We start from the raw sequence: 24,135 nt of genomic DNA on the forward strand, positions 1-24,135 counted from the left end.
AGTTGGTAGAGCATGCAACTCTTAATACTAAGACTGTGAGTTTGAGCCCCATGTTAGGGGCAGAGTTTACTTAAAAACAAACGAACAAAAACAACAACAACAAAAAGCAATTCTTTATGTCTTGCAAAGCCAAGAACTTCAAGAGAAACCAATCTTAATTTCCTGGCCACAAACACTTGGTCCAGGGGTGTCTGGCTGAAGTATGCTGTATAAGGACTCTGTATCGGAAGATATGACAGACAACTAGCTGCCCACGCAATACCGATTTTTCCCTCCGCTAGGAGATTTTGTTGGGCGTAGCAATATGCTCAGTTTTAAAACAAACAAACAAACAAACAAAAAAACCCACTGAATTTTTCTGCCTTTCTTGTATTAGGTATGGTTACATACGAGTTCTGGCCAAGGAGATGTAAGCAGAAGTCACTGGGTGCACTTCTGAGAAAGCTCTTCTAAGAAGGAGGAAGACAGCCACATTTTTAATCCTCTCCCCCTTTCCCGTCTTTCTGCCTAGAATAAGAATATGAAGATAAGGCCAACATCCCATAAAGGGAGGAAAAGAAAGTTAGAGCTGAGCCTTTAATGAAATCATGAAATTGCTATACCAGCACTAAACCATCTACCTCCTGACTTCCATATTTTACAGGGAACAAGAATACATCCCCAACTCATCGAAGCCACTCTTGTGGGTCTTCTGTTATCTGCAGTTGAATCCAAGCCTAATGAATGCTGATGATAACTAATGGAACTAAATTAAACCTCTGTCCTTGGGAGCAATGAAAGAATATAATTCCCAAAGACATACACAGCCAAGAGTGAAAAGACACACCCTTATGCTGAACACTCAAAGCAGAGTTGCCTGAAATAAGAACTCAGGGTACAAAGCTGTCTGAGCAGGTTTCTTCCTTTCAAGCAGACAGAGCATTAACAACAATGGCATTGTTTTCTCTTCTGGTCAAGGATATTAGAATGCAGCTGAGAACAACACTATTTTTTAAATGACCTTAAATACACTCTTTAAAAAAATTAAACAAATAAAACAGTCACAAGTTTTGATGAATTATCAGAACCAAATTGCTAAGCACATTCCACATTCAAACACATTTATCTGGCATGCAGTTAACCAGGCTCATTAAACATTTATAAGAAATGGACAGAAAAGGGTATGCATAGCATAGCTTATTTAAAGGTGACGGGTGGAGGGAAATCAGAGAGAAGAAAATCAAAACTGTATGAATTCCACAGACCTAAGAATAACTAGGAACAGTCCTGTTTACTTGCAGGGCTTCCTCCAGTCTGATAGCTTTCCTTAGACTATCCCTTTCATCTGTAATTTCTGAAAAACAGCTTTTCCAGATAAGTCTATAGATTAGTTTAAGTTCCCCTGAGAAAGCAATTGCTTCCTGTAGTTTCCATGAGAACACTAGGAAGTATATGAAGGTAGAGGTTAGCAAAAACTGTGCAGGGTAGTCCAAAATACCAGATAAATTCATTGAAGGACAAAGCTAATACCATGGAGTGAGGTCTAGCAGGAAAAAATGAAATCTGTCATCTGAACTTTGGATTTAATTGAGCTAATAAGACAGTGTCCAGACAAGGGTGACAAAAGTAGGAAATAAACATCGACAATATGGCATTTTAAAAGAATCAAAAAGAACTATAATTACAGTTATAAAACATTCTCAGACATGTTTTCCATCTCCCACTTCCTTAAAATACACAGTAAGACTAACATGATTTAATAATTAAAACTGCACAATTTTCTATACCCTGGTTCTATAAATTTGAGAGGGTATAGGGAGCAGGAAAGGAAAGAGAATTAAGTCTCCCGGGATTGCTTCAAGTGAAAGAAATCCTTTTTATATCACTAAGTTTTATCCCAAAATCACTATTATTTTGGAAAACATAACCCAATAATGACAATAGTAACAACTAACACATAATGATTACTATGTACCATGCACTGTTCTAAGCACTTTATGTATATTAATTCATTTGATCCTCATAATGATTCTATAAGGAAAATACTATTTTTATTCCCTTTAGAATGACGAAAAAAAGGAGTCTTAAATAATTTGCCTAAGGTCAAAGAGTTACTATGTGAAGCCAAAATTAAAAGTCAAGCAATCAAGTTCTAGAGTCCATGCTCTTAATCATTCTACCAAATTGTCTTCTAGGTGTTACAACACCTAAATTCATTTGTAGTCAAACTGGACAGATCTGAAATTACTTCCTTCCTTCCTTCCTTCCTTCCTTCCTTCCTTCCTTCCTTCCTCCTTCCTTCCTTCCATCCTTCCTTCCTCCTTCCTTCCTCCTTCCTTCCTTCTCTCTTTCTTTCTTTCTTTCTTTCTTTTTCTTTTTTTTTAGATTTTATTTGACAAGAGATTGAGAGAGAGAGCATAAGCAGGGGGAGTGGCAAAGGGAGAGGGAGAAGCAGGCTCCCAGTGAGCAGAGAGCCCGATGTGGGGCTCAATCCCAGGACCCTGGGATCATGACCAGATGTTTGACTGAGCCACCCAGGCGCCCCTAAAATTATTTCTCCTTTTGCACTATCTTGTCAAGGTACTGTTATTCTCCCAACCACCCAAATTTGAATCTGTGTGATAACTTTTGGTCTCTTGGTGCATTCCATATTCAATCAGTCATGCAACTAAACCCTGTCAGTTAAATACCACTCCACTTCCACTCCTACTGCCATCATCCTGGTGATTCCATAGCCAAAAACTGCATCAGCTTTTCAAGGAGCCAATAGCTCATGCCAATGTTATTGATAAAACATCTTTTTCACATGAACTACATTCTCTTATATCAGTTTTATGGGGCATAATGATGATAAAATATTTTACATTTCTCCATAAAAGCTCTCTTTATTAACATCAGTCCATCATTCTAGCCTATATATTAACTTTCCCTTCCAGATATATACCAAACACTGGAAAAGCAAAAGTTTAAAATAAAAATGTATCCATCTTATTTCCTATTCTATTAAAACACAGAGACTTTAAGACTTTAGCACTAGAAATAAAATCTACAGGAAAGGACAGTACTGACAGTAGGACAATGACCTTTTAACTCGTGGTGTTCTCACTTCAGTTACCATAATCATAATTGATACGACTCTCAAGAAAGCACAGCGCTTCCTTTAAACTTTTTTGATTCCAATGGGTATCAATGAGACAGTCTGGAGATATTAAAAGACGTTACCAAATAGAAACAAATAGAAATAGAGGCTTACAAGCGTAAAAACCATCCACAACATATGATAAATCATGTTTCCAAACTATTTCACTTCCTTTAATCACAAGACTGCTCATAGTCCCTGATCTCATCTCAACACAAAGATGGCCCAGCCAAGTGGCCCAGAGCATCACTTGGCAATTTCCACACCCAGCTACCATAGCTTGTTTGTTCTTAACCGTCATAATTCTAAACTATTCCAAACCAGAGGGTCATCCAAAGCCCTAGAACAACTCTGAAGGTCCCTCATATGGATTCCTTGCTTCCCAGCTCCCTTTGTGCCAGTATGTGGGAAGTGCTATCTTCTGCTCTTCCTCTTGAGAGGGCAGAAAGAAATAATAGATAATGCTGACCTACACCTTGGACCCTCCTATTTCATTTCTGTCTTAAATCTGGAAGAAATGCCTCATCTAGCTGCTTGGTAACTGACACACTGAATGACTTTAGTCAAATGGCAATCTTTTACCCTCATATACAAAGAGTAGCTGATCTAAACGGAAAAGCTAAGGGGATCTGAGATTATAAAATACATCACTATTGGCATCTGAAACTTGCACAGATATTAATCCAGTGTGATACGGGTAAGATTAACTTCACATTCTCTGTGGCCTTGTAGGGTCTTCATACCCTTGCAGCACTACAGCTAACACCACACAATTCCACCAGCAACAGCTGGCACTGGTCTCAGTCTCAATATGATCTATTGCGAAGCTAGCTAAAAATGATATCCAAAGATACGCCAGAGTTGGAATTTCTATTTGAAAAGCAGAAGGCAACTTAAGCTCCTCAGCACTCACTGACACGGCGTAACATCCAGCATTATGTCGAACAAGATCCCCACTTTAGTCATTTCAACTAGATTATGTGTCTGAAATCCCCCTCTCAGTATAATGTAATTAAATAGGATGATAAGAGTCAACATTCTGCCCTGCATACGTATTAGAAAATCCAATTTTATTACATTAAGAGTCTTACACTATTTGTTCTTTTTTTGTTTTTTTGTTTGTCTTAAAATAATCTCTACACCCAATGTGGGGCTTGAACCTACAACTCCAAGCTTAAGAGTTGCACACTCCACCAACTGAGCCAGCCGAGCTGCCCTGAGTCCTATAGAATTTGTAATTAATGATACATCCAAACATTTTAGAACCTCCAACTTTCGAAAAAGGACTCTGAATATGTAAATATTTTAATACAAATTTAGCAAACAAGCTTTTGATAAGGAAAAAAAATAGTATTTCCAAGTACAGGAACAAAAACTGGAATATTAACCCGAACAGGTCAGGTTAATGCTATAAATTTATGGAAAAGAGCAAGACCGTTGAAGATGATATGTATAAAACTATGAAGGCAAATATATATACAAGAGAAAATTCACCATCACTATAAAAATGCTACAAGACTGAATATGAAGGCATAGGCCATGTCTGTCTTATTTACCATTGCACTCCCAGCACCAAACAAGCTGTCCGCACATAACAGGCACTAAAAAAATACTTAAAGATAAATCACTAGAAGTCTTCAATACAGGCTAAAGCCAGCTGATCGCCTGGCAATATAAATAAACTGATTTAACCACCAAAACAGAGGTTGGAATTTGACCAGGAAAACTTTAAGGACTCCATAACATTTTCATCATCATCCCAGATTTTAATGAAGGTCACACTCTAATAGGAAGGACTTTTAGAGAAATGTCTGCCAATATCTAGAGGCTACATCTTACCTACCAGTCAGTCTCTTTACACAAGTCTTTTTCAAGCAGGAGGAAAAAGAAAGAAGGGAAAGGGAATCACTAAACATTAGAGTTCTCAAAGGACAAATTACCCATTTATATATGTTTCTATATTTAGAAACTAAATAATATTAATCTAAAAAATACCAAGCCTGTGAATCATATTAAAAGAATAAATCCTTGAGGCATGTGCAGGTTAAGCATCTGACCCCTGGTTTCAGATCAGGTCGTGATCTCATGGTCCTGAGATGGAGCCCCGTGTTGGGCTCTGTGCTCAGTGTAGAGTCCGCCTAAGACTGTCTCTCCCTCTGCACCTCCCCTGCGTCACTCTCTCTCTCCCTCAAATTAATAAATAAATCTTTTTTTAAAAAAGAGTAAACCCTTAAGTGCTGTATTCTGTATATTAACAAATAATTAATGGAGGATATGTCCATGGTATCAAAAATACATAGAATTATTTTTCTTCCTTACAAGCTCTAAACTGAAAAGCCCTATATCAGTTAAACAATTGCTTAGTTGCAGGATTAATTCAGAAAAAGATAGGATTTTTATGTGTGTACTTACCTTGCTTTAATGATGAACTAGAAATTTCTGACTCTTCATCTTTCTATCCTTTCAATGTACTTGTATGAAATATGAATGTTTTAGGAAATATTGCATCATATACAAATAGGCTGCACATTAAATGTGTAACCTATTTGATCACAGAAAATTATAATCATGATCATGTACACTCATGTGTCTGAATAATTCTTGGCTACTTTAAGCAAACAAACTAACATTCATCACAATTTCATACTGAAGATATTTTCGTTAATAATTTGGTAAGGTTGGGGCGCCTGGGTAGCTCAGTCAGTTAAGCATTCAACCCTTGATGTGAGCTTGGTTCATGATCTCAGGGTTGTGAGATTGAGCCCCCAACACCCACTGCGCTCGGCATGGAGTCTGCTTGTTCCTCTCCCTCTGCTCCTCCCCCAACTTGCTCTCTGTCTCTCTTTCTCTCCAAAATAAATAAAATCTTTAAAAATAATAACAATAATTTGGTAAGGTTAAAAGTATATAGTTACAATTTGCTTGGTAATATCAGAAATATTCAAAATTCTAAAAGCTATTTAACCTATCATTTGCTTTCCTTAGACTATTTGGCAAGCAGCAACAGGTTGCCTTGGTTATTTACATGCTAAGGGGCCACCATTGTTCCTGTCGCTTTTTTTTTTTTACTGCTTAATTTTTTTTTAATAGTGCTTATCACTTCTCACATATTTTATAATTTACTTATTCATTATGATTAGTGCCAGTCTCTCTCCAGTAGATACTTAAACTCTAAGAAGACAAGTATTTTATCTGGTTCACTGCTGTATCTTCAACACTATGCTTGACACATAGTAACTGATAATAAATAACTGTGAAATGAATGAAATGGCATTAAACCATCACTGAATTTCAATATGACTATAAATTTTAAAGCAAAATTCTGGACAAATGAGCAAACTACCAAAAAAGAAATTGTGTTTTTCCTAAGTACTCACAAGCCTGTTCTTTAATGATCTTTTTTTTTTAAATCACCAGTGTTACTAGAACTGACACACAAATTCAGTAAAGACACAGAATACAAAATCAACATAGACAAATTTGTTGCATTTCTATACATCACTAATGAAGCTTCAAAAAGAGAAATCAAGTAATCAATCCCATTTACAACAGCAGCAAAAACCATAAGATACCTAGGAATAAATCTAACCAAAGAGGTAAAAGATCTATACTCTGAAAACTATAAAACACTTATGAAAGAAACTGAAGATGACACAAAGAAATGGAAGAACACTCCGTATTCATGGATTAGAAGAACACATATTGTTAAAATGTCCATACTACCCAGAGCAATTACATATTTAATTCAATCCCTATCAAAATACAAACAGCATTTTTCAGAGCTAGAACAAACAATCCAAAAATCTGAATGAAACCACAAAATACCCTGAACAGCCAAAGCAATCTTGAAAAGCAGAGCTAGGGGTATCACAATTCCGGACTTTAAATTATATTACAAAGCTGTAGTGATCAAGACATATGGTACTGGCACAAAAACAGACACATATATCAATGGAACAGAATAAAGAATCCAAAAATGAACCCACAACTATATGGTCAACTAATCTTTGACAAAGCAGGAAAGACTATCCAATGGAAAAAAAGAAAAACAGTCTCTCTTCAACAAATGATGTTTGGAAAACTGGAGAGCAAGATCCAAAAAACTGAAACTGGACCACTTTCTTACACCATACACAAAAATAAATTCGAAATGGATGAAAAACCTAAATGTGAGACAGGAAGCCCTCAAAATCCTAGAGAAGAACACTGGCAGTAACCTCTTTGACACTGGCCAGAGCAACTTCTTACTAGATATGACTCCTGAGGCAAAGGAAACAAAAGCAAAAATAAACTATTGGGATTTTATCAAGATAAAAAGCTTCCACACAATGAAGGAAACGACCAACAAAACTGAAAGGCAACCTACAGACTGGGAGAAGAAATTTGCGAATGACGTATCAGGTAAAGGGTTAGTATCCAAAATCTATAAAAACTTATAACACTCAATACCCAAAAAACAAATAATCCCGTTAACAAATGGACAGAAAACATGAATAGACATTTTTCCAAAGATGACATACAGATGGCCAACAGACACATGTAAAGACGCTCAACATCACTCATCATCAGGGAAATGCAGGTCAAAACTACAATGAGATACCACCTCACACCAGTCAGAATGGCTAAAATTGACAACACAGGTTGGGGTGCCTGGCTGGCTCAGTTGGTGGAGCATGCAACTCCTGATCTCAGGGTTTTAAGTTCAAGCCCCACATTGGGTTTGGAGATTACTTAAAAATAAAAATATTTTTTAAAAAACAATAAAGGAGGGGCGCCTGGGTGGCACAGCGGTTAAGCGTCTGCCTTCGGCTCAGGGCGTGATCCCGGCGTTATGGATTCGAGCCCCACATCAGGCTCTTCCGCTATGAGCCTGCTTCTTCCTCTCCCACTCCCCCTGCTTGTGTTCCCTCTCTCGCTGGCTGTCTCTATCTCTGTCAAATAAATAAATAAAATCTTTAAAAAAAAAAAAAAAAAAACAATAAAGGAAATATCAGCTGTTGTCAAGGATGTGGAGAAAGGGAAACCCTCTTACACTGTTGGTGGGAAGAACAGTATGAAGGTTCCTCAAAAAGTTAAAAATAGAACTACCCTATGATCCAGCAATTGCACTACTAGGTATTTACCCAAAGGATACAAAAATACAGATTCAAAGGGGTACATGCACCCTGATGTTTACAGCAGCATTATTAACAATAGCCAAATTATGGAAAAGCCCCAAATGTCAACTGATGAATGTCCATCAGCTGATGAATGTGGTATGTGTATGTACATATATATATACACACACACCACATCTTCATATAATATATATAACAGAATATCAGCCATAAAACAGAATGAAACCTTGCTATTTGCAATGACGTGCATGGAGCTATGGTGTATCACGCTAAGCAAAATCAGTCAGAGAAAGATAATACCACAATCTCACTCGTGTGGAATTTAAGAAACAAAACAGATGAACATAGGGGGCTAAAAAAAGAGAGAGGCAAAAAACAGACAAAAAAGCAGAAAACAGACTCTTAACTACGGAGAACAAACTGAGGGTTGCTGGAGGGGAGGTGGGCGGGGGATGGGTAAGTGGGTGATGGGGATTAAGGAGGGCATGTGATGAGCACTGGGTGTTGTATATAAGTCATGACTCACTAGATTCCACGCCAGAAACTAATGTTACACTGTATATTAACGAACTGGAATTTAAATAAAAACTTGAGAGAAAAAAATCACCTGTCACCTGTGTTTAAGGTATTAGTTTCTGGACTCCACCCTTAAACGTTTTTCATGTTTAGAAAGTGATTTTTCACATTTAGTATTAGCAGCATCGCATCATTCTACTTAAAGTTGTCACTGTCGCTAACGGGCAACAGGCTGTTCTGTGAAATAAAATTACACACGTTACCTAGATAGAACAAGAGTGACAGAATTGAAATGCATCTTCCAGAAGTGTTAAAGAGGCCACGGTTAGTTTAAAAGAATCTCTGGTTGATGGAAGGAGTAGAAAGTACCACTTTTGAGCAGGGAGCTTCCTGTGTCTCTTTTTAACTCAGAGTATGTCTCTTCCTCTACTTCTCTGGCCTGTCAGCACATAAAACATTTAAAACAAGAATCCAGGACTCTACTTCATCTTATTTATCAGTACTCAGAAGCAGCATACCCAGTGTGCCTCCAACAATGGAAATCATAATTCAATCACAAATTGATGGTACATCTCATATAAGTTTCATATTAGTTTCTCTCCAAAGTACAGTACATACTGCTGAATTTGAAAAAGTACTTAAGATCTTACTATATTTTAATGAAATCTTTCACTCAGTTACAAACCCAATAGTGGAATCTAACTTTTTCATTAGATTACTATGGCTGTCATAATCAAAGCTATTCCCAAATTCACATGTACGATAGGCATTTCTTATAAAAACAGTCTGTTTTCAGAGGAAATAAATATCCTTAGATACCACAGATTTGTATCATGAGACTCTTCTGATTTTAACATTGAAACACTTTTCATGTCTTTCCAATGCCAGTTAAGCCTAATTAGAATAAGGCTTATCCTGTTAACTTAATCATTTTTAAAAGTAGCAGGAAAAAAAAAAACCTTTTTATTTTTTTTTAAAGATTTTATTTATTTATTTGACAGAGATAGAGACAGCCAGCGAGAGAGGGAACACACAGGGGGAGTGGGAGAGGAAGAAGCAGGCTCATAGCAGAGGAGCCTGATGTGGGGCGCTATCCCAACCCCGGGATCACGCCCTGAGCCGAAGGCAGACGCTTAACCGCTGTGCCACCCAGGCGCCCCCCAAAAAAACCTTTTTAAAGAATGAGTTTGCCCCAACTAACACAAAGAATATTTTATTTTAATTTCTAAAAAGCTTTAGTAGAAAGTCAAAGGACCAGGGTTTTATTATTGTCTCAGACAACAGTTAGGAGCTTTATGATCTTGGGACAGTTACTTAATCTCTAGATTTCAATATCTTATTTTTAATATGAACGCAGATTAATTAAATTAATTAATTTAATTAATTTAATTTAAATTGAATTTATGAATACAGATTAATTTAATTAAATTTTTTAACTTACCTAAAACTGTCAGTTTTCTCTTTAGTTTTCCAAAACTTGAATTTATATAAATTTTCCCAACTTCTGAAGTGACCTTTCTAAATTTCTGCATACATTTCAAATTCTGGACAATTCTTGGCTGAATTTGAAGTATCTTTAATTTAGCCAGAATTCACTGTTTAAAGAAATAAACCTTACAGACTTATTACCTTTATTATTAATTTATGAAATACTGATACCAACTTTTATCTTTTATTATATTTAAGGAGATGTCAGAAATCATTCTTACCATCCCCCTGCACGGACACATCTCAGAACAACGCAATAGTACATTATCACTGACCTAAGTACAAGCTACATAAAAATATTTCCAACTAAGTACGTGTATATCATTTCAAGGGTTTTTAAGATTTTATTTAATTATTTGACAGAGAGAGAGTACAAGCATGGGGAGCGGTAGAGGGAGAAGTGGGCTCCCTGCTCAGTGGGAGTTGATCCCAGGGGCTTGATCCCAGGACCCCAGGATCATATCCTGAGCCAAAGGCAGACGCTTAACTGACTGAGCCACCAAGTGCCCCTCAAGGCATTTCTGAAAAGTAAAGGAAGTCTAGTGATGATAAAATTTGCTATAAATTAGTAGAGATAGCCACATCACTGACAGATTTATAATTGATAGCTCTATAATTAATAAAATTTTAGTTCTCAAAGATCAAAAACTTTTCCTTGATAAATCTATATATATGTGTTTTGTCACCTTAGTAACTCTTTCCCCCTAAAATTTTGCATATTGGTGATATTAGTGACTTTTTATAGATACATGAGTACCACTAGAGGCCACCAAATACTTCACTTTTTAAAACTGGCTCATTTGTAACATAAGGAGATGACTATGCACGGTAATATCCATAACTGGGAAAGTTCCACATGAATACTCAAAGCATAATACAAACTCAAGCAAAAATATCTGAACATAGGGGCGCCGGGGTGGCACAGCGGTTAAGCGTCTGCCTTCAGCTCAGGGCGTGATCCTGGCATTATGGGATCGAGCCCCACATCAGGCTCCTCTGCTATGAGCCTGCTTCTTCCTCTCCTACTCCCCCTGCTTGTGTTCCCTCTCTCGCTGGCTGTCTCTATCTCTGTCAAATAAATAAATAAAATCTTTAAAAAAAAAATATCTGAACATATTCCATATAATAAATAAGATGTCTGGGGGCGCCTGGGTGGCACAGCGGTTAGGCGTCTGCCTTCGGCTCAGGGCGTGATCCCGGCGTTATGGGTTCGAGCCCCACATCAGGCTCCTCTGCTATGAGCCTGCTTCTTCCTCTCCCACTCCCTCTGCTTGTGTTCCCTCTCTCGCTGGCTGTCTCTATCTCTGTCAAATAAATAAATAAAATCTTTAAAATAAATAAATAAATAAATAAATAAATAAATAAATAAATAAATAAATAAAAAATAAGATGTCTGGATTACAGAAGAACTTGATTAGTCCAAAAACTGAGGGTTGGGGAGATGGATAACATCAAAATATCATTTCTTATATACCTTTGAAAATAGATTATATGACCTAGGAAATGGATGCTCTCTCTAAATAGCTGTTGTCATTTATAATTAAATTATTTATCTATACAGAGGTATATATACAGATATAGAGAGATAAATAAAATCCAAATTTCACATATTATTTCTTCCATACCACAAAGTCTTCCACATATAATGTTTTCATATCTCAAGTCGGCTACCATCTACAGCAATTAAAACTTTAAGAAGTTCTATTGTCAAAGTCACCCCACATATTTGAATTATCCAAAATTCTGACTTGAAGAATAAAACCTGGCTCAGAAGCATAGATAACACCTGAGAAAACTTGCCCTGAGTTTCTAGATGAACTGCTGCATGTGCCCTCGTTTCTTCCAATGTCCTCCTCCTCATTAAAGGAAAATAGGAAAAAATAGAAAACTCAAGTAGCACCCAAATTCTGTAAATCCAAGTGAAGTCTATGAAACAAAATGGGAATTCTTGCTATCTGAATATCCACCTTTTTTTGCATAATGATATATTCTTCTTCAAAGGTTTTCAGGTACTCCAGAAAAACTTTATTCAGTCATGCTTTTGGTGTTCTATCTAAAGTCTTTCCTTAATTAAAGGTTGCAAAGATGTTCTCTTAAGTTTTCTTTCAAAACTTTTTAGTTCCAGCTTTTACAGTTAGTCCATAATCCATTACAGGTTTATTTTTATGTGTAGTGTGAGGTATGACTAGGATTCAAGTTCAGAAGACTGACATAGGGGCGCCTGGGTGGCACAGCGGTTAAGCGTCTGCCTTTGGCTCAGGGCGTGATCCCGGCATTGGGATCGAGCCCCACATCAGGCTCCTCTGCTATGAGCCTGCTTCTTCCTCTCCCACTCCCCCTGCTTGTGTTCCCTCTCTCGCTGGCTGTCTCTATCTCTGACAAATAAATAAATAAAATCTTTTTAAAAAATTAAAAAAAAAAAAGACTGACATAATAGTGATACCACCACTTTCTTTTTTTTTATTATAATCATATTTTTTATTATATTATGTTAGTCACCATGCAGTACATTCCCGGTTTTTGATGTAAAGTTCAATGATTCATTACTTGCATATAACACCCAGTGCACCACACAATACGTGCCCTCTTTACTACCCATCACCAGTCTATCCCATTCCCCCACCTCCTCCCCTCTGAAGCCCTCAGTTTGTTTCTCAGAGTCCATAGTCTCTCATGCTTCATTCCCCTTTCTGATTACCCCCCCTTTCTTTATCCCTTTCTTCCCCTACCAATCTTCCTAGTTCTTATGTTCCATAGATGAGAGAAATCATATGATAATTGTCTTTCTCTGCTTGACTTATTTCACTTAGCATTATCTCCTCCAGTGCTGTCCATGTTGCAGCAAATGTTGAGAAATCGTTCTTTTTGATAGCTGAGTAATATTCCATTGTATATATGGACCACATCTTCTTAATCCAGTCATCTGTTGAAGGGCATCACGGCTCCTTCCACGATTTAGCTATTGTGGACAACGCTGCTATAAACATTGGGGTGCATATGGCCCTTCTCTTCACTACATCTGTATCTTTGGGGTAAATACCCAGTAGTACAATGGCTGGATCATAGGGTAGCTCAGTTTTTAACTTTTTAAGGGACTTCCACACTGTCTTCCAGAGTGGCTGTACCAACTTGCATTCCCACCAACAATGTAGGAGCGATCCCCTTTCTCCACATCCTCTCCAACAATTGTTGTTTCTTGCCTTGTCAATTTTTGCCACTCTAACTGGCATAAGATACCACCACTTTCCAGAGAAAATAACACACACACACACACACACACACACACACACACACAAAGGAAAACTGAAACAGTAATCAAAACAGTATGGAACTAGCAAGAAAAAACACAGAGACTGATACACAGAACAGAACAGAGAGCCCAGAAATAAACCGACACTTATATGGTCAATTAATCTGTAACAAAGGAGGCAAAAATACTCAGTGGGGAAAAGACACTTTCTTCAATAAATGGAGATGGGAAAACCAGACAGCCACATGCACAAGAAGGGAACTGTACCATTTTCTTATACCATGTACAAAAATAAATTCATAATGAATTGGATTTGTATGAAGGACCTGAAACCATAGAACTCCTAGAAGAAAACATAGGCAATAAGCTCTGTGACACCGGTCTTAGCAATATTTTGGGGGGACCAGTCTCCTCAGGCAAGGGCAACAAAAGCTGAAACAAACAAATGGGACAACATCAAACTAAAAAGCTTTTGCACAGTGAAAGAAACCATCAACAAAACTCAGAGGCAACCAACTGAATGGGAGAAGATATTTGCAAATCATACATCCAATAAGAAGTTAATATCCAAAATACATAAAGAGCTTACACAACTTAATACCAAAAAACAACCTGATTTTCAAAATAGCAGAGCACTTGAACCAACATTTTTTCAAAGAAGACATAAAGATTTCCAACACGCAAATGAAAAGATGGTCAACATCACTGATCATCAGGGAAATGCAAAATCACAAGGAAATATCACCTCACGCCTGTGAGATTAGCTACTGTGAAAAAAAATAACAAGTGTTGGTCAGACTGTAGAGAAATGGGAACCCTTGGGCACTGTTGGTGGGAATGAACACTGGTGCAGCCACTGTGGAAAACAGTAGAGGTTCCTCAAATATTAAAACTAGAACTACCATACAATTCAGTAATTCCATTCCAGGTTTTATGTAAAGAAAACAAAAACACCAACTCGAAGAGTTATATGTACACCTGTGTTCACTGTACCATTATTTACAATAGCCAAAATATGGAAGCAACCTAAGTATCCATCAATGGATGAATAAATAAAGAAAATCTGCCATAAATGTGTGTGTGTGTGTGTGTGTGTGTGTGTGTGTGTGTGTGTGAAACAAACCTATGGAGTTTGTTCATCAAATTAGCATGATGAAGACTGTCTTGTATCTTATCTGACACTAAATGCATAGGTTTTTTTTTCCCAATACCAACCAGGTATCCAACAATTCAATTCTGACACTAAATACCCAGCGTTAGCACAGACTCCACAGGTCAAGGGCTCAGGGCTCAGCTCCACAAGAATGCCCTCACTTTAGATACTAGCTGCAAACTAGCCTAAGCTTATTCACTTCTGCATGCTGAATATAAATTCAGGGGCTTACCCAACCAACCCCCTCAGGTTCAGTAATTTGTTAGAAAAACAGAATTCACGGAAAAACACTTGTATTTACAAATTTATTATAAAGAATACAACTCAGGAACAACCAAATAGAAGTATTAGGCAAAGTATGGAGAAGAAGGACCTTCAGGGCCTCCATACCTTCTCGAAGGACACTACCTTCTCACCACATCAATGTGTTCACCAATACAGAAGATCTCTGAACCCTCTCATTTAAGTGTTTTTATGGTAAGTTTCATTTGGCAGTCACAGTTGATTAAATCATTGGCTGCTGGTGATTGAACTCAGTCTCCAGCCTCTCACCCCTCCCTAGTGGGGCTGAAATTTCCAAAACCTCTAATCACAGGGTTGATTCTTGAAGCAATCTAGGGTCCACTAAACCAGTCAGCTATTCATTAGCATACAAAAGACAGTAAATTCCAAGAGTTTCAGGAGTTCTGTGCCAGGAACTGAGACAAAGACTAAATATTAGTGATGTCCAAACATAAAATGGTCAAGGAGAATTACGATAAGGAAAAAAGATGTTCAAATTCATCAGGAACACTGTGGTAGAGAAAAGCTAGTTGTTCACTCTATCTGTTTCGCTTTCTCCTAGGCACATATCTAGGCTTTATTTGCCAAACTCCCATTATAGTTAATGGGGGCTCCATAACTGATTTCTGATAAATCTAATGAAGTGATGTATACGGCCTCCCAGGCCTATCCCATAAAACTCAACCCTAACCTCCATGCTTTCTCTTACCACTCTGTCAGTGGTGATACCCAAGATAATCCTGAGAACATAGCTCTGAAGATGGCAAACCCCACTCCCATCTACCCCACAGCCACTAATTAGACTTCATGAAAGTAAGAAGAGAAAAACTTCTATCACGCTAGCCACAAAAATCTCAAGGTTTATCTATTATAACAGCTATTATTACCTTCATAGAGTAAGAAAGTATTAAAAACTTCAACTTTGTAATTTCAGAATGGAAAAGACATGAACTATACTTCAGAATAAACCCTTAAGGGGGGGCGCCTGGGTGGCACAGCGGTTGAGCGTCTGCCTTCGGCTCAGGGCGTGATCCCGGCGTTGTCGGATCGAGCCCCACATCAGGCTCTTCTGCTATGAGCCTGCTTCTTCCTCTCCCACTCCCCCTGCTTGTGTTCCCTCTCTCGCTGGCTGTCTCTATCTCTGTCGAATAAATAAATAAAATCTTAAAAAAAAAAAAAAAAAGAATAAACCCTTAAGACTAAGATGGGTGTATGAGTTGAGAGTGGATGGCAAGAAATTATAACACTATAGCTTATTAAAATATTAATAGACAATCCCCTGATAACAGCCTTATAGGAGAAGCAGTATTATCAGAAAGGGCAAATGAACTTTGCTCATGGTTTTAAAATTCTTGATACCATATTCTTTCCACTGTACCACACTTGTCTCTTAGAAAAATGGAGACAGCAAATGAAGGAGAATCATTTGAGACATTTACAATGAAGAAACAGGATAATAGCTAAAAGAGATAAAGAAAAGATTTTTTTAGCTAGACTTAAGGATACTTGAGATCAATGGAAATAGAAGACTAGAAAAAGGAACGGGAAGCTAAGAAGAGCAGAATAATCCACAGCGGGGCGAGGCAACAATTACAGGACAGATAAGCAGCAACACTCCCGGTGCTCGTGAGGGCCAGGCTGCGTGCAAACACTGTGAATCTGGAGTAGGTCAGCCCTTGCAGGTCCACCATACCTTCCTCAGGAAGTTCTCCATGGCTTCAAAGCATCAAGCACAGGAGAACTTGGCATGGGGGGGAACCTTGTCCCACGGTTCTGAGAGCAGTGCTGGAGTAGCACACCACAGAGATGGGTGGGGAAAGATTCTTCAGCGTAACTGAGATTATCAATGTATCAGCAAAATAAAGAGAATTAGAAGTAACTGAAAGTCTAGTTAACAAGCCACTTCAGTGAGCACAGAGGAATGTGAGAATAACACGAAGACTGAGCATCCTCCACTTCAGAGATGCTGAGAGAACCTACTATTTCAGATGCGTGCTCCAGACAACATCAGGTTCCAACCTGCCATGTGGTTTTACCACTTCAAAGACACAATTGTCTGGGAGTAGAAAATGAAAACCACCACTTACCAGCTTAACCTCCATTTATATCTACTTGCTTTGTCATGAACATACTTTAAGTCATTTTTGTCCCTAGCATGTTTTAAAAGCCACGTCTTCATACTTCGGAGCAGCCGTCTTAGTTTTCAGCCTCAACTCCATGCAAAATCCAAAGTCCTTCCACACATTCTTTATACCATCTTTAAAACTGAATTCATCAGCGGCACCTGGGTGGCTCGGCCGGTTAAGTGTCTGCCTTCAGCTCAGGTCGTGATCCTTGAGTCCCAGGACAGAGTCCCACATGGCGGGGCTCCCCACTCAGCAAGGTGTCTGCTTCTCCTTCTGACCCTCCCTGCCTCATGCTCTCTTTCTATCTAATAAATAAATAAAATCTTTTTTAAAAAATTAAATAAAATAGGGGCGCCTGGGTGGCTCAGTCGTTAAGCGTCTGCCTTTGGCTCAGGGCGTGATCCCCGCGTTCTGGGATCGAGCCCCACATCGGGCTCCTCCGCTGGGAGCCTGCTTCTTCCTCTCCCACTCCCCCTGCTTGTGTTCCCTCTCTCGCTGGCTGTCTCTCTCTGTCAAATAAATAAATAAAATCTTTAAAAAAATAAAATAAGATAAAATAAAATAAAATAAAAAACTGAATTCATCAACAAGTGCCCCATGTCAGCACAGAGGCTTTGGACACCACCTATAATATCCTTCATAGGTAACTTTTATAATTATATATTTTTTATAATTATATATTTTTTATTTTTAGCTGTCTTTATGTATTTCTCAAATCTCCCTGGCTGGCAAATTATCCTGCCTATCTTTATTCTAAATAATTACTCATACAGGTGGCTTTTTATACTCACATGCAGAAACCGACATTTTTACCTATTGCCCTATATTTCATCTTCTTAGCTAATAGCCTATAACTATGCCTTTTAGAATCTTTGTGAACCCTGACTCTGTCACCCAATATGTTCACTACCTTTCTCATTTTCCTTTCATGCATACTCTACAAAAGAGGGAGAATATTCTCTTTTCTATACTCAGAGTTCCCTGACCACACAGTATTTATATCTAGGTCAAATGGACAACTGCTATCCCATTTGTTATGCTCAATGCATTCTAAACGGCTTAAAGAATTAAAGCATTACATGGTACTTTAACTTCTCTGCACAAATAACATCCCATACTAAGACTACTTCTATGTTAAAACTACAGAAAGTTGCATACATTGGGGTTTTTTTTCCTCTTTTCCCCAATCATATTGAAGGTGGTCAAATCACTAGTCTATAAATAACTGAACTAATTTTTTACAAACATGAAACTCAGAAATTCTTTTAAAGATTTTATTTCACAGAAAGAGAGCAAGAGAGCACAAGCAGGGGGAGCAGCAGAGGGAGAGGGAGAAGCAGACTCCCCACTGAGCAGGGAGCCCACTGGGGGATTTGATCCCAGGGCCCTGAGATCACGACCTGAGCCAAAGGCAGATGCTTAACCAACTGAGCCACCCAGGTGAACCCACAAATTCTAACTAAATATTTATTACTCTTTCATTCAAGTCACATTCTTTTTATCATACTACTAGTCTTCTAAAAAAATTAGATAGCTCTAAAAATGTCTCAGTGCAGGCATTCCAGTGAAGAACATGGCACAAAATTTTCTGAATAATAATACAAAAGGATTCACTTCTGAGACAGGGCATCGTTAAAAAGAGCTAGTGCCAGAACAACACTATTTTGCTGATGTCCAAACCCTAGCCAATAAAAATACTTGTTCCCATAATCAGAAATAGATTGTTAGCCATAGAATGCTTCTCCAAAACAATTCTTAAATTTTCTTTGAAATATTGTTACTAAAATTAACACTAACTTTATTTATATGACTGTCTGTGGTTTCCATGCGTGCCTAAAAAGCACAAGAAAAAGATAAAAATATCCCAGAACTGGAAAAGTAGTCATTATGTTTGGTTTAGCTTATTTTCATATTTTTATTTTTAAAATCCATCCAAATTAAAGTTCAGCATTTCTCAATAGATGAAAAGGAAAAAAGGGCAATTTTTTTAAAAAGATTTTATTTATTTGAGAGAGAAAGCAAGAGGGGGTAAGGGAGGGAGAGAGAGAGAGAGAGAGAGCACGAGCTGGGGAGGGGCAGAGAACCAGACTCCTTGCTGAGTAGGGAGCCCTGTGTGGGACTTTGGACTCTGGGATCATGACCTCAGCCGAAGGCAGGCACTTAAACCGACTCAGCCATCCAGGCGCCCAAAGGGCAAATTCTTTACATAAAAACAGAAGGAACAAATTCAGAGTCCTCTAAATTAAATTTGGGTTTTGACTTATTAGTGAAAGGATACCTAAAATCCTTTCCCACAAGTCATAAAGTTTAATCTTCAGGCTAAACACAGTAATTTGTGTTAGAACTTATATACAACAAATATATGCTGACTGAGGAGGAAAGGTGACAACAGAAAATAATGTCAGTATTATATTCTGAACCCATATTCATCCTCAGGCAAAATAAACATGTGAAGTTGGTTTCTATACAACAACATAGCATTCTTTTAACATTTCTGAACCTCAGTTCTTCAAAATTATAGAACCCTGTTTTCAGATCCTGCATTTACACTAAAATATAAATGCCAACCACAGTTTAAAGTGTCACTCTCAGAATATTCTCAGATTGTGGCTGAGACTAACAGTATTTCATGTGGTAATGGGTTTGAAACCTAGCTCTGCTGCAGCTTAGCTGTTAGAGCTTAGTGAACTTGTTTAAACTTCCTAATCCTCAGTTTACTTATCATACATTAGATATACTACCATCAATCAACCAATTTATGTGAGTTCATCATAATCTATCAATTCTATGCAACTGTTAGATATGAACATTAATGTCATATGCTAAAACTTCTTCCACTACTTTGGAAGGGCTAAGATTTTTTTTTTTTCCTGTATATCACTGAAATAGGGTCACAATCACCCTGGAATCAAGAAACCACTTAGTGGGGTTCCTGGGTGGCTCAGTCAGTTAAGCATCCGCCTTCAGCTCAGGTCATGATCCCAGAGTCCTGGGATCGAGCCCCACATCGGGCTCCCTGCTCAGCGAGGAGCCTGCTTCTCCCTCCCCTCTGCCTGCTGCTCCCCCTACTTGTGCTCTTTTCTCTCTCTGTGAAAATAAAATAAATACATAAAATTCAAAAAAACAAACCACTTAGGGACTGAGCCAGATCACCTAAAATTAGACTAAAATTTTATTCGGCCTCTATCTGGTCTTGCTACTACAGGAATTACTTTAGATCACACAGTATTTCACAGTTATTCAAGTTATTGCTATTCAAATGCAGAATGGTTGCATGCCTCTAATACACAAGTATAGCACAAAGCAATAAATAATATAAAGACAACAAAATTAACAGTTAATGATTCTATTAGGTCTTAAAAATGGGCTTTAATACATGTTAGATCAAAACATTTATTTTGTACCTGACAAAGCACAAGAGACATTACGAGCATCAAAACTGCTATTCAATGATGGAAAAATTAAAAGGGAAAACAATTTCCAATGTAATCCAGTAGATCAAATCTTTTAAAATATTAATCCAGGGGCACCTGGGTGGCATGGCGGTTAAGCGTCTGCCTTCGGCTCAGGGCGTGATCCCGGCGTTACGGGATCGAGCCCCACGTCAGGCTCCTCTGCTATGAGCCTGCTTCTCCCTCTCCCACTCCCCCTGCTTGTGTTCCCTCTCTCGCCTGCTGTCTCTCTCTCTGTCGAATAAATAAATAAAATCTTTTAAAAATAAATAAATAAATAAAATAAAATAAAATATTAATCCAATGCAAAAAAAAAAAAGAAAAACTCTTGAATGCTTTGCTAAGAATCAGCCAAGAGGTCGCCTAGGAAAATCTTAAGTGAGGAAAAGTTCTGTCTACCTCTTAGCACCTCCACATCCCAGTCAGCAGCACACGATGCTACTTGTTATTGGAGATACACCGACAGCACCTAACATGGGAGTGTCTGTCACACAAAGGAAAAATACCATTTACTAGGTAGTGAAATCAATATGTGTCTCTCCCTCACTACTGGAAAAACATCAGAGACATTACAGAATCCATTCCCTTGGCTTTCAAAACACAAAAAATAATCCCTTCCCAGTCATAGCTAAATAGCCCCAATAATGTCTGCTGTTCTTGAAACCTATGACAGTGGTTCACTGTTCACACTGTCAAAATAATGTGGTTTATATCCCTCCATACTTTAATATGAGGGACAGTAAGAACTCACAAGAGTTCTCAGTGGTCCACAGCACCAAAATTTTCCCCTTTCAGTCATCACTAAAAAGGGTGCTGAAGCTGGGCTTAAAAACTTTGACAGTACAAATACCCGGTTATTCACACCATAAGGCCAATTACAAGTATATGTACGCGTGAGGGGGAGAAGACAAAGGACTACAAGGGGCTCTCCAAAAAGTTACTTTTCCTTAGATCCTCACATTCTTTCCCCATTTTTTATACCAAACTTCAAGATTTGCCCTCTCTGTGTGTCTACAGAACCCACAGCCCTCTTTATACAGTTGGGTTATAACAATCAAAATGAAGAATTCAGCAATGTATCTTTCATCCCCCATAAGCAGAAATGAACAGTCATTAGCTAGAATGAGAAAATTCACAATTTTCAACATCAGTTTTATTCCTAATGGGTATTTCTGACCCATAATAACAAGAGAATGAACAATTCTGCTGTGGGGGTTGGGGGAGGAAGGGGAGATGCTGCAACATGTGGAACAAACGACGGTGACACCGACAACAATCGTCACCATCATCCACAAGCTACCTCGCTTGCTGAGCACTTACATTATGGAAGCCGTTGTTCACAGCATTTCGTATACTTTTTCCCATTTTATCTTGACAGTACCCTATGAGATTGGTATTGTCGTTATCCTCATTTTATAGATGAGGACATTGCTGCTCAAAGAAGTTAAGTAACTCGTCTAAAATTATACCATACAGCTGGGATTTCAACCCAGGCAGTCTCCTCCAGAGCCTGGACTCTTCACTATTAAATCATATCAAATGTTCTCTCAACAAGAAGCGCTTTAAAGAACAGTTCTCGTGTGTGTGTGTGTGTGTGTGTGTGTACACTCACACAACATAAATACATATAGACACACACATACACACTTATCCATACCCCACTATGTTTGAGAACAAAACTTTATAGTCACATTGCAAAATACCTTAGTACTCGTCTTTCCAGCCCCTCATTCTACCACCGTGGATCTTTCATCAGATAGAATGTCCTGGCCATCAGAATTATGCTTAATCGTTAAACTCCTTTAAAATGACTAACAAAAATAAAGCAGTTGAATTGCACTAGTATAAAGCAATCAGCAGATCATGTAACTAAAAAGAATTCAGATTTGTGATTTCAAAACCAAACTGAACATGACTGGTGTTTTAGTTTTCACCAGAACAATAACCTGAAGATGTTCAGACAAAAATATAGTAAGTATTTGTTTAGTGACACACTATCACTGAAGGTACTAGGCTAAGATTTTGACTAACGAATCAGAGGAATTTTTCACCTTCCATTTATATAAAGATTATCAATTTCTTCTTTAATATTATAAAGAAGCTTAAATGAGAAAAGAATAGCAAAACAGGCATTCCAGAATCAATATATTCAAAGGTTACTGTACTTGGGGACAGGGGGATTATTTCTAGTAACATGTTACAGTTAAATCACCAGATTATTTAACAGTAACTATAAAATGAATACAACCATAAATGTAGCATAAAAAGAAAAGTATCATCATAAAAGTACAATAAAGCAACACCAACTTACCAATTCAATTCCCTGTGGAAAAGGTGTATCATCCCAGTCCTTCTGTGGAAATCTCTGGATTATTTTCCCCAGACCTGCTCCTGACCCTGTTAAAATCAAAGTGAATTAGTTATATAGCACAAAAAAGTCTTAATACTCGTTATATTAACACTTATTTATAAATTAGGATTTGTTGAATAAATCAATATATTAATTAAATTTTCTCAAGTTTTAAAGGGCATAAAAGTATTTACCTTCTAAACATAATATTGAAATAACAAGCAATCCTTACCCTATAGACTCTCAAAAGAGCGACACATATGAAAAGCTAAGAAAACTAAACAGAGGCATTAAAATCTAGCGCCTCTACCATACCATGGGAGAACTGCTCCTGGTTCCCAATAAGGAAAGCAATCTTCTCAGTATCTCTAGTTGAAATTTAAAAAAAAAAGAAAAAAACTCTTCTAGGGAGACAAAGTAATCTTAAGTGACAAATGAAATGGGACTATTAGCACCACGCTTCAGTTAGGGGGTACATAAGCACTATTACAGGTAAAATAAGGATTTTTAGAGTGGTCTAAGAACTTGATAATTGTCTAAGCAGGGTTTCTCAACATCAGCACTGTTGACATTTTGGGCCAGATAATTTTTTGTTGGAGGGCAGGGGAGGGCTCATCCTGTCTAGGATATTTAGTTTAGCAATATCTTTAGCGTCAACCCACTATCAGCACCAAGTCACTGCAACCAAAAACATCTCCAGGCATTGCCAAGTGTCCTGGGAAAAGGGGTCAAAACTGCCCCTGACTGAAAACCACCAGCCTATAATATCACTGTTGTAAAATTATCCTGTGATTCTAAAGAATAGATCAACTTATAATTGAACACTGGAGATATAATCTGTGAGTAACCTAGGGACGGAAAGTACATGTTAGATCTAAATTACTTTTTGCTATACTTTTTAAAGAGTGTTGGGTGCTTGCGTATTTCACATGTAGTCCCAGTTCATCTTGTAACGAAAGCAACAACACTCTGATTATTTGTACACCTACCTGAAGGGAGCCTTTAACACCTGATTCAATTTGCTAATTTAAGAAATTATCCACCATCATCTATCACCTTCTCCCTGTGAATTCAACTTCCCCCTTGACCCTCATCTAGAGTTCAATCACTTGATGGCCAAATTTTTATCTTTAAGAGATATACAAAAAGTTAAATTCATTTAACTGAACTCAGTACTATCTTCTAAAAATGAGGTCGCATTTGAAAAAGGCAAAATAAAAACACTCTCAATTAAATGAACAACCGCTGTGGTACAGTGACTCCTCATACATCCATCATTAGAA

General features: G+C 37.8%; 1 protein-coding gene across 6 annotated transcripts in view; it reads right to left on the reverse strand.

Annotated features, from left to right (window-relative positions):
• SBF2 (SET binding factor 2) overlaps window positions 1–24,135 on the reverse strand; it is a 453,500-nt gene that overhangs the window by 338,228 nt on the left and 91,137 nt on the right. For all 6 annotated transcript variants that reach the window (XM_034666548.1, XM_034666550.1, XM_034666549.1 and 3 more), the window contains exon 2: window positions 22,814–22,899. In XM_034666548.1, coding sequence (XP_034522439.1) covers window positions 22,814–22,899 — 86 coding nt within the window. The remainder of the gene's footprint in view (window positions 1–22,813; window positions 22,900–24,135) is intronic.

This window comes from Ailuropoda melanoleuca, chromosome 8 (assembly GCF_002007445.2).
Source record: "Ailuropoda melanoleuca isolate Jingjing chromosome 8, ASM200744v2, whole genome shotgun sequence".
Taxonomy (NCBI): Eukaryota; Metazoa; Chordata; class Mammalia; order Carnivora; family Ursidae; genus Ailuropoda; species Ailuropoda melanoleuca.